At 41.2% G+C, this 10,235-nt stretch overlaps 1 protein-coding gene and 1 non-coding gene across 4 annotated transcripts in view; one reads left to right on the top strand and one right to left on the bottom strand.

Annotated features, from left to right (window-relative positions):
- Nucleotides 1-9,026, top strand: part of FAM120C (family with sequence similarity 120C) — a 135,132-nt gene extending 126,106 nt beyond the window's left edge. For 2 of the 3 annotated variants that reach the window (XM_029240895.1, XM_029240893.1), the window contains 5 exons: nucleotides 523-732; nucleotides 1,936-2,137; nucleotides 4,051-4,189; nucleotides 4,574-4,631; nucleotides 7,883-9,026. In XM_029240895.1, the coding sequence (XP_029096728.1) occupies nucleotides 523-732; nucleotides 1,936-2,137; nucleotides 4,051-4,189; nucleotides 4,574-4,631; nucleotides 7,883-8,134 (861 nt within the window). In that variant the 3' untranslated portion in view covers nucleotides 8,135-9,026. The remainder of the gene's footprint in view (nucleotides 1-522; nucleotides 733-1,935; nucleotides 2,138-4,050; nucleotides 4,190-4,573; nucleotides 4,632-7,882) is intronic. The other variant, XM_029240894.1, reaches the window with a different exon arrangement.
- Nucleotides 370-476, bottom strand: LOC114906675. The gene has a single exon (XR_003796491.1). It is a non-coding gene; the product is annotated as a U6 spliceosomal RNA (small nuclear RNA).
- Nucleotides 9,027-10,235: the final 1,209 nt, after the last annotated feature.

Raw genomic sequence — 10,235 nt, 5'->3', positions numbered from 1 at the left:
CGGTAGTGTATATATGTCCATGCCACTCTCTCACTTTGTCACAGCTTACCCTTCCTCCTCCCCATATCCTCAAGTCCATTCTCTAGTAGGTCTGTGTCTTTATTTCTGTCTTGCCCCTAGGTTCTTCATGACCATTTTTTTCCTTAGATTCCATATATATGTGTTAGCATACGGTATTTGTCTTTCTCTTTCTGACTTACTTCACTCTGTATGACACACTCTAGGTCCATACACCTCACTACAAATAACTCAATTTTGTTCCTTTTTATGGCTGAGTAATATTCCATTGTATATATGTGCCACATCTTCTTTATCCATTCATCTGTCGGTGGACACTTAGGTTGTTTCCATGTCCTGGTTATTGTAAATAAAAATATGGAATGCTTCACGAATTTGGGTGTCATCCTTGTGCAGGGGCCATGCTATTCTTCTCTGTATCGTTCCAATTTTAGTATATGTGCTGCCAAAGCAAGCACTAACAATAATTTCTTAATGGTAGTTTTTCCTCTGTGGTGGTTTCAGATTGAGAAACTGGATGCTCGAGGGATCCAGCTAGCTGCCCTCTTCATGAGTGGGGTCGACACAGCTCTGTTTGCTAATGATGCCTGTGGCCAGCCAGTCCCTTGGGAACACTGCTGCCCCTGGATTTACTTCGATGGCAAGCTGTTCCAGAGCAAGCTAATTAAAGCAGGCCGGGAGCGAGTATCCCTGGTTGAGCTCTGCGATGGCCAGGTACCACATGTTGGGCAGCTGCTAAGACCGTCTCTGATCTTCTGTGGGGATGAATGACAGAAAGCGGAAAATGAGCCGAGACATTGGGGAAGGAGGTAGCAGAAGTGGGAGAATGTGTCTGACCTTAACCTAACTTGGTCAAGGATGATCCCAAAGGCCCAGAGTCTGATATGTACATGTTACAAAATCATGTTGGGAAGCGTTTTTTTTTTTTTTAATGAGCTTCAAGTTTTCATATTCCTTTTTTTGCTCCAAGTTATTTCTTCCCCATGGAATACTCAGATATACTCTATGCCTTTCCCCCAATTCTTAGAATTTCATTTCCCTTATTTATAAAAACTGTAAGTCACTTTTGAAAGTGGTGATATTTTTTATAAAGGAACTATTTTGGAAATAGAAGAGGGTAGTAAAGTAGATGGCAGAGTAAAAGCAGGGGATATTTTTTGCAGTAAAACCTTCGAAAAGATGAGAGAAGTCAAGGGAAAGGAGCCCTTACTTACTTCTTTGTCCATTTGTGGGGTATAAGCTGAGAGACTAGAGCAGGGGGTCAGCAAACTATTAAAAAATTTTTTAATTTGAATTTTTATTCCAATAAAGCTTTTTGGAACATAGCCACATTCATTCATTTACATATTGTCCATGACTGCTTTCACACTACATTGGCAGAGTCAAGTAGTTGTGACAGAAAAAGTACAGCCTACAAAACCTATCTGGCCCTTTTCAGAACAAGTTTCCTGACCTCCGGACTAGAGGCATGGACTTATCCTGGACAGAGGTCATGGTCTCTGATCCTGGGTATGGGGGAGAAGGTTAAAAGGGTTTGTATATGTCAAGTTTTGTTCTCTCTTTTACCTTATTCTGTTACCTCCCCCTTAAAAAAATAACCTAGCCTATTGCTGGCTGTGTAATAGACAATTAATAAATACTTCTTGTTATATTTGTCTTCCTTGACCTAGTCAAGGTGCCTCACAAGCCCTCAGTCAGAACTAGTATGATGGTAGTTTGGTGTCATGCAGAGTGGGGGCTTTGGTGCCAGACAGGCTTCCCTGAGTATGTCACCTTGAGCCATTTAACTCCAGGCCTCGATTCTTTTAGTGGGAATAGATTGTGAGACTGTACCTAGACTGCCCAATACTGTGCCTGAAACACAGGAGAAGTTCAAGAAATGGCAGCTGTTATTATTATTCCGTCCCTCATTTGAAGGCTGACCTGGCAACCAAAGTGGAGAAGATGAGACAGAGCATCCTTGAAGGAGTCAACATGAACTATCCACCGCCTTCTGCTCTACTTCCATCACCTACTTTTGTGCCTCCCATGGTGCCCTCTCTCTACCCAGTTTCACTTTACCCCCGAGCCATGGGCCCAATGCCACCTCCCCCTCAAGGAAGGAGCCGGGGGTTTGCAGGTCAGTACCTAAGAATGAGGTGTTTGTCAAACTCAATCTATTTCATAGTAACCCATCCAGTAATTATTGCCAGTTACAGAATCAGCAGTTTCACATATATCTTTACCTTCTGTGCTATGGTGTGGTTTGAAGAGGAGCTTACTGAGATGGAGGGGTGTAGCCTGTGGAGGAGAGCCCACTGTCTTCCCAGACCACTCTCCATAGAGGTGATTGATCCCTAAGGATTTGACTCTCACCAAACCACTCATGAAGTAACTGATGCAGAAACCAAGAGTCACTTTATTACTTTTTTTTGTCAATTTATTACTTTTGAGAACTGTAATTCATGTGAACTGGGTCTTCATGGTTGCTGGTTAGCTCACTCTCTCCCCATAGGCAGATGTGCACAGGAGCTTGCAGGAAGAGCAATGGTAGGTAAGTAAATGACCAGTGTCAGCAAACAGCCATAGCTTGATGTACCCATTTCCACTCTGAGGGTAGATCTAACACATTTCCAGAAGCATGGAGAGAAATAAGTCATAGTCTGTACCCTCCAGGGGATTGCAGTTTAGTGAAGAAAACAAATACATACACACTCACATGGATCCACACACACATGTATATACACACACGTATGTATACATTATGGTGATATCTGAGCTGTGGCTTAATGACGAACAGACGTTCTTGCTTAGGTAGGCCAGATACTGACCCTGATAATTCAAACAACCTGTCCTCTGGCGAAACAGGGTATTTTAATGGGGACATTTTAACATGAAATACCAAGTTTCTGTGATCGGTTGAGAGTGCTATGGTTGAACTGTTTGTTGTGTATTGCTCGTCACTTTAAAAATAATAATGCTGGAAGTTGAAATTTGTCTTAAATTTAGGGTCACAAAATTCAGCATGGATGTTTAGCTCAAGGCTGTGCTTAGAGGAGCAGTGTGAGTGTCTGCTCTGTTCAATCAAGTAATGATTAAGTCTCACAAACCAGGGAGCCAGCCATTCATTCCATCCTTTGAAGGTGTCTTTATAGATGCCTGCTCTCATTCTTTGCATGTTGACTTTACTGTGTCTCAGAAGACAGCCTTAATTAAGGCCAAGTTCTTGGGAGGTCCTCACCATTGCCCCAGCTCTCACTGATGCCTAGTCTCCAGTTACTAGTGGTTCATGAGGAGCCTTCTGACTCCTTAAAGGCCACAGTAGGATCCCCAAATGCAAGTCTTTCTTGCCCTCTTAGGATTAGCTAGTCACCTAGTTCCTTAGACTCCCACTTTTATATAAATGAAGGGCTCTTTGCTAACAACCTGCTAAGTGAGTGAAGAGTTATTAATATTTGGGTTTTTTCCACAAACTAAAATTAAAGGTTTACTAGAATTCTGTATTCTATGAAGGCTTCCTTTTGTGGCAAATTACAGAGCTGTACTGTGCTTGTGAGCTCACACACAGAGTTGGAGATTCCTGTTTTAAGGAGATCTGCTATCTTGTCTTGAACTGGTTCTGGTTTTCAACTGTTGCTATTCTTACTTTATAATCATAAATTACTGTTACTTTGGTTTCATTATTTTTTGTTTTGTTTGATTGTTTGGCTAATCCTCCAGTGTGTAGTGACATGTATTAGAATCAAAAGTGGTTTTGGCCTATAATTTTCCAATAGCTAGATCTTAAGACCTCATTCTCTCTCCACAAATATTGAATGCCTACTGTGTGCAGGCTCTGTAGTTGGAAAATGAATCAGGCACACCCCACTTGCTAAAGTGGATATGTACGGATCTTCAACACCCTCTTCCAAAATTTGCTTCCACCATGACCCTTTGTTGTTATCACAGTCTTTTTATCATAGAGAAATGGAAATACACAGAGTAGGTGGGCTGTAGATCTTTTGTTCCACCTCTTATCCTACCGTGCACTTACCATTCTTCCTCTCTTCCCAGGTCTCCATCCAATCCCACCCCAAGGAGGAAAACTAGAGATTGCCGGGATGGTTGTGGGCCAGTGGGCTGGCAGCAGATCCTCCAGGGGTCATGGCTCCTTTGGCATGCAAGTGGTTTCTGTCGGTGGGCCGGGAAAGGGGTATGTATTTGAATAGGTTGGTATAAGCTAGTGTCAATCAAGGTGCTCTTGGGAAAATGCCTAGCTATTCAACCCTTCTATTAAGGTAAGAGGCATTAACTAACTTTGCGTTTTTAAAGCCAGTTTTCAGTTGAGTTCAGCAAACATATAAAAATGCCCTGCCTTGATGAAAAAGTTTTTGCCCTAGAGGAGGACTTGGGACACAGGACAATTCGGTATGACATAGAAATGACAGAGATAGAGGTTTACAGTGGTAACACAGAGGAGAGGCATCTAACTTAAGAGGGTCAAACTTCCTAGAGGAGGTGAGTAGTTAACTAAGTGAAAATGGAGGTACAGGCTTTATGTGTTCCTCATGATCACTTTTCCCCCCACTTTCTAAAGGCATGGAAAAGAGCAGACTGGTAGAGGATCCAAAGGACATAAAAAAGGAAATAAACAAGTAAGTACCTTTTTGAGATGATCTAGCTTCTGTTTGATACCTCTTGTCGTTTGTTTTGTTTGTTTGTTTTTGTTTTTTTTAATTGCAAGAGATCAGGCATGGAAACCTGGGAGCTTTCATAGCTTCTCCCAGCATTTGATTTCATCCGCCTGCTCTCTAGCAGTCTAATGAGGGTTAACCTGCCCAGGCTCTTCCCACAGGGCTGCAGTGTCATCCTTTTCCCTGATTGAGGCCACAAGATAGAAACCAGGTACTGTGTCCTAAAGACCTACACTTAGCATGGTACGCACTACATGCAGCCATAAAGGGACCAAAGTGAAGTTAACAGTGGGACTCCACCAGCATGCCTGAACTTCTGAGGGGCTACCAGAGATGCTTAGAAAATTGGACTTTTGCCTTTGCTGATGATGGGAGGGGAGGAGACGTCGCCATTCTGCTTACTCTTAATGGTTCAGAATGATCTTAAACTCACTGGTCTTCAATAGGCATCCCCCCTTCCCCCTGTAGTGATCCAAAATCTTGTAATGGCCTAAGACTGCTGGGCTCCTCATAGTATAGTAGCTACCATTTCTTGAGTGCTTACTTTCTTCCAAGCCATCTACTAGACATTTTATATGTGGTTTCTAATCCTCACAAGGGTCACTGATTAGACCATATTGCAAGGCAATTTTATTGTCAGCCCTCAATCCCAGCTCAGCTCTCATGTATACAACCAGCCCTCATTGCATCCATGTTAACTCCCATTGTCTAATGTTTTCTCAAGGAATACAAATTTGCTTTAATGTTATTTTGAGCCCCAAATGGAACTACAATGGTAAGTCCCCCACACAAAGCATTTTGTAATGTACTCCAAAGCCAGAAAGCAGTGACTTTGGATTTTTCCAAAGCTTTTCAGCTTTTTCCAGAAGCTGCTCAGTAAGCAAAAAGGGATTGCACCAGGCAGGAAAACTAGTCACTCAGATAGTCTCCCATAAGGTAGTACAGCCTTGATGAATTCACCATGATTCAGGGACTGATCAGTAGGCATACAGTCTGAAAAACCTGATATTTTTGGTGCAATAATAGTGGATCCATCTGTAAGTGGTTGACTCACATTAACCAAGATCACAGAAATAGCTATGTGGATATGGCTAAAGGAGTGGGGGAAGGGAAGAGAAGGGAGGGGGTGAAAGATAAAGTACTGATTTACAGTGAGAAGAAATAATTATTGTAATATATTGTACACTTTTTTCCAGTCACTCATAAATACATGTATTTATTATTCCCATTTTAAACAGGAAAAAACTGAGGTTCAGAGGGATGAAGCACGTAGCCCAAAATTACCCATCAAGTTAGTATTAGAGTTGACATTCCAGCGTGAGCTGACTGATTCCAAAGCCCTGTGCTGTGCTAATTCTGAAACGGGATAACGACTCTAATTGTTAGAGATAAGATTCAGGCCTGGCTGACTCTTGTATGCATGCTCTTAACCATGTCTACCGGAGCTTTCTCTCTCTAAGAGCAAGCTGAAAGGGAGGTCATGGTATCAGAAGTTTGCCTGGGGGCATGGAATCAGAACAGTAACATTAGCTGGCATTGAGTTCTTACAATGTGCCAGGCACAACATGTTCTACAACATGTTCTAAGTGCTTTACATGGAGTATGTCATTGAACCCTTATAGGAACCTATGAAATAGATACTGTCATTCTCTCTATTTTACAGATGGGGAAACTGAGGGAAAACAAGGGATGGTAGATGATCTTAAGTTTCTCTTAGCTAAGATTTCTGGGGGTACTGTTATCTACTCTAGAAGTAGCCTGGCCAGGGAAAGCCTCACGTTGACTTTGTTTTTAGCTAAGACATCTTCCCTAGACAGAGCTGCTGCTGATTGCCTTGCTGACTCTCCTTTTTCTGTTCAGTTGCCCTTTCTCCAAAATCTGAGATAATTAATTGTTGCAGCTTATTAAATCTTCTTACATTACAGTTCTGTCTTCTTGAGAGTATTCCTAGGTCAGTGGAGTTTTGTGTGTTCTCAAGTTCTTCAGTCACTTACTTGTTACATTTTTATTTCTTTGTTGACTACCTCACATGGCTAATTCCATCCATTACTAGTTTCATCTTATTTCCAGGTTCTTGAGAAACACTTCACAGTTAACGCCCATGTTGTGTAGGTTTTGGAGCCAAATGATCTAGCTTTGAATCTGGCTCTGCCACTTGCCAGTTCTGTGACTTTGGGCAAATTACTTAACCTCTCTGTGCTCTAAATTCCTCATCTATAAAAATGGAAGAATTGGTACCTACCTCATAGAGTTATTTTGAGTATTAAATGAGATGATATAGGTAGTGTTTAACACAGAACCTGGAACATGGGAAGTGCTCAATAAATATTAATAGTTATTATTTATAATTGACCACAAATTCAACAGGTATTAGACTTCCATTATGTGTTGTGTCTTAGTGGAAAGAACAATGTCTTTGGAGTCAAACAGACTTGGATGCAAGTCTAGGCATGCCAGTGACCTTGAGCAAGTTATTTTACTTTTTCAAGCCTCATTTGTCTTTCTTATCTGTGAAACCAACATCAGAGTACCTGGCATGCCCAACCACTGTTATTATTCCTAATAATATTCATTGAGAGCCAGTAATGCACTTTCAAGGTAATACAGTTCATGGTGTTAGCATTTCAAGAGCAGTTACATTTCTGAAATTAAAAGAAAACCAGATGATTGTTTTTACTTATGAAAAATTCTATGGAATATTGCACATAGATCTTATCATTTGTTTTCTTTTCCTTTCATTTACATGTCCAATTGTCAGTATTGGACAGCGTTGCGTGGAAGTTAAGAGAGTAAACTTTAGAGGCTGACCAACCTGGAGTGCAATCCTGGCCCCACCGCTTTTTACCTGTGTCTCATTGAGCAAGTTACTTTAATCTTTCTGAGCCTCAGCTTCCTCATCTGTAAATGGGGCATCATAATATCTACCATTTAGGGTCCCTTTTGGCATTTGAAAAAAATATATTGTAAAGCTTTGTAAATAGTAGCTGTGTCATTATTGTGTTGTCATTGCCACTGGATTTAAGTCAGATCCATTTGTTGTCACCCTAAGTTGTCCAGACAGTGTCAGAGTGTACTAGGTGTTAACAAGCTTTGGGCTTTCTGGTATTTTTGAAGAACTGAAGCAGTTTCTGCAGGCTAGCTTATAAACGTGCTTGGGAAGGATCAGCCAGTTTGGGATTACCATTTCTACTGAATATCTCTGTTTTTGACAGAGCACTTCAGATGGTGTTTCTAAATCCCTGGAGCCTCATCAAGGTCGGTCTCGCTCACAGGTAAATGGAAACAATGGCACATTGATCAAGGAAGAGAAGAATGATCATCTTCCAGCTCCATCACAGTGTGCCTTAACCAGAGACAGCAGTGTGTGTAATAATGGTAACCGCTACTTCCCCGTGAAGAATGGTGAGAAGAGCCGCTTACGAGAGCAAAAGCTGGGAACTGTGGCACAACAGAAAGAGGAATAACAAGCAGAAGATGGCTTCAGCAGATCAGGAAGAGGGGAAAACCTATACTTTTCTGATTTTAGGCCCAAGTTAGAGGAGGACATAAAATGCTTACCCTAGTTTCATCCAGAATTTGGATGGGGTGTTCTATTATATCCATCTTTTCCCCTTCCCTGTCTTTTTCTGGGCTTCCAGACTCAGTGGTCTGCTTCTAGGGAAGCTCTGATCTAATATGAATGGCAACAAGCATAGTTCCTGTTCTCAAATTGAATATATAGTGCCAATATTCTCTTTACGTCCCCTGGAAGCCTATTAAGGCAGTGACTATCGGATGTCATCACATAAGGCCCTATAGAAAAGTTCCAGCTTTGGTTTTCTGAGTATATGGGTTCCTAACTTGCTTTTTTCTTTATGAAATAATAGGGCCTTCATATATAATCAGTATCCACATCTTCTAACTCTTTCTCCCCATTCACCTCTGCCAGGAGTTTATACTACCACCTCTAACTCTGACCTGACAATCAGATAGGTAGATGTTTTCAGGGAAGTGAGGTAGTATTGGTTATTTTATTTTTTTAATTTTTTTTTAAATTTTATACACTTAAAATAACTACCAATGGCCTTTGTACTGGGGGATTCAAGTGAATCAGAAAAGTACTGGGCAGATTTTTCCTGCCTCTGAACTAATGAATTGTTTGTAAAATAGAAGATGTGGTGCAGTTCACCCACTCCCTGCTGCCCACACCCTGAAAGGGTGGAATCAATATAATGAAATTGAGTACGAAAGGGAACTCAAAAGATTGTGTATGCTTGTGTGTGTGTGTGTGTGTGTGTGTGTGTGTTTGTGTATGGATGTTTGGATAGATATATATATATGAATGCATGTATCTATATGCATACACATACCCTTTATATAAAGAGACAAATCTATTTATCTATACATATTTTATATATATATAAATATATGTGTATGTGTGTATGTATATATAAATATATATATTTTGTATATATATATTTATATACATGCACACACATACATACCTGATGATGTCCCAGAAGATTTACTGAATTTCCCAGAAATGCTTCCACTGCTATGGAGTGGTAGGTTTCAAAAGACCACATTTTTAAATCCTTACTAAGTCATAGCCCATCACAATTATGAGAAGATGGGCTTCTCTAAAGCAGACAAAAAGTACTTTCCAGAGATTGCCTGTTCAGAACAACAAACAGTTGGGTTGTCACAAGCCTAATCTTGAACAGAGTCCTCACATCCCGTATGGTAAAAACAGGAGGTTGGAATAGGATTGGGAAGAGTTGGGCATTTCCTTATGAAGGAGCAGCCTGGTTGGGAGAGAGAAAGGGGATGGGAGGTAATTACCGGGGCTTGCAGCCAGTTTGGAGGAAATCTCATCTGAAACTCTGGGATCAAACTGGCCTCAGGCTAGAATTTATTGTCATTAATCCCTGAAGGAGAGAGGACTAACATTGGAAAGATGGGGTAGGGAAGTGTGAGGAAATCGGCAATTTGATTTTACATACCTAGATTGTTTCGTTTGTTCATTGACATTTTGACTACTGGATCTTTTCATTTGCTTTGCAAGGAAGACTTCAGAGGACTCTGGCCCGGGCCTATAGGGGTATTATGTAAAAGGTTCCCAGCCCCCAAGTGAGGCCAGAATCTGTCCAGGACAAAGAGGCTGTTCCCCCTTTCTGGAGATACTCTTGAGACAACCTTGCACTTCCAGTTTCCCTCCTCAACAGTATGAGAGATGGGAACATGGCTTGCAACAGATTAGCATTGTGTCTTCGTTCAGGAGTTGAGGCTTCCAGCCTCATACACTTCCTTTTGGGCTTTGTGATATTCTTGCCCAAGTACCATTTCTACAGGAATACAACTGACTAGACTTCTAGCAGGGTTCTCTCTCTTTTTGAAAAACCCCATGTACCTTAACCCAGAGTAGGTCCTTGGTGATTTTTTTCCAGACAACCAGAAGGCTGTTTGCTCACTACCCACTTAACAATGAGTGTATCATCATGAGAGACTGAAGACAGTCTCAGACTGTTTTATCCTAGTCTGGCCCAATTTAAGAGAACCCACAACTTGCAGGGGGAGGGAGGTCTA

This window comes from Monodon monoceros, unplaced genomic scaffold, assembly GCF_005190385.1.
Source record: "Monodon monoceros isolate NGI ecotype Baffin Bay Population unplaced genomic scaffold, NGI_Narwhal_1 Super_Scaffold_22, whole genome shotgun sequence".
NCBI classification, from domain to species: Eukaryota; Metazoa; Chordata; class Mammalia; order Artiodactyla; family Monodontidae; genus Monodon; species Monodon monoceros.
The sequence above is the reverse complement of the archived record's forward strand: the minus strand, read 5'-3'. Positions and strand labels throughout refer to the sequence as shown.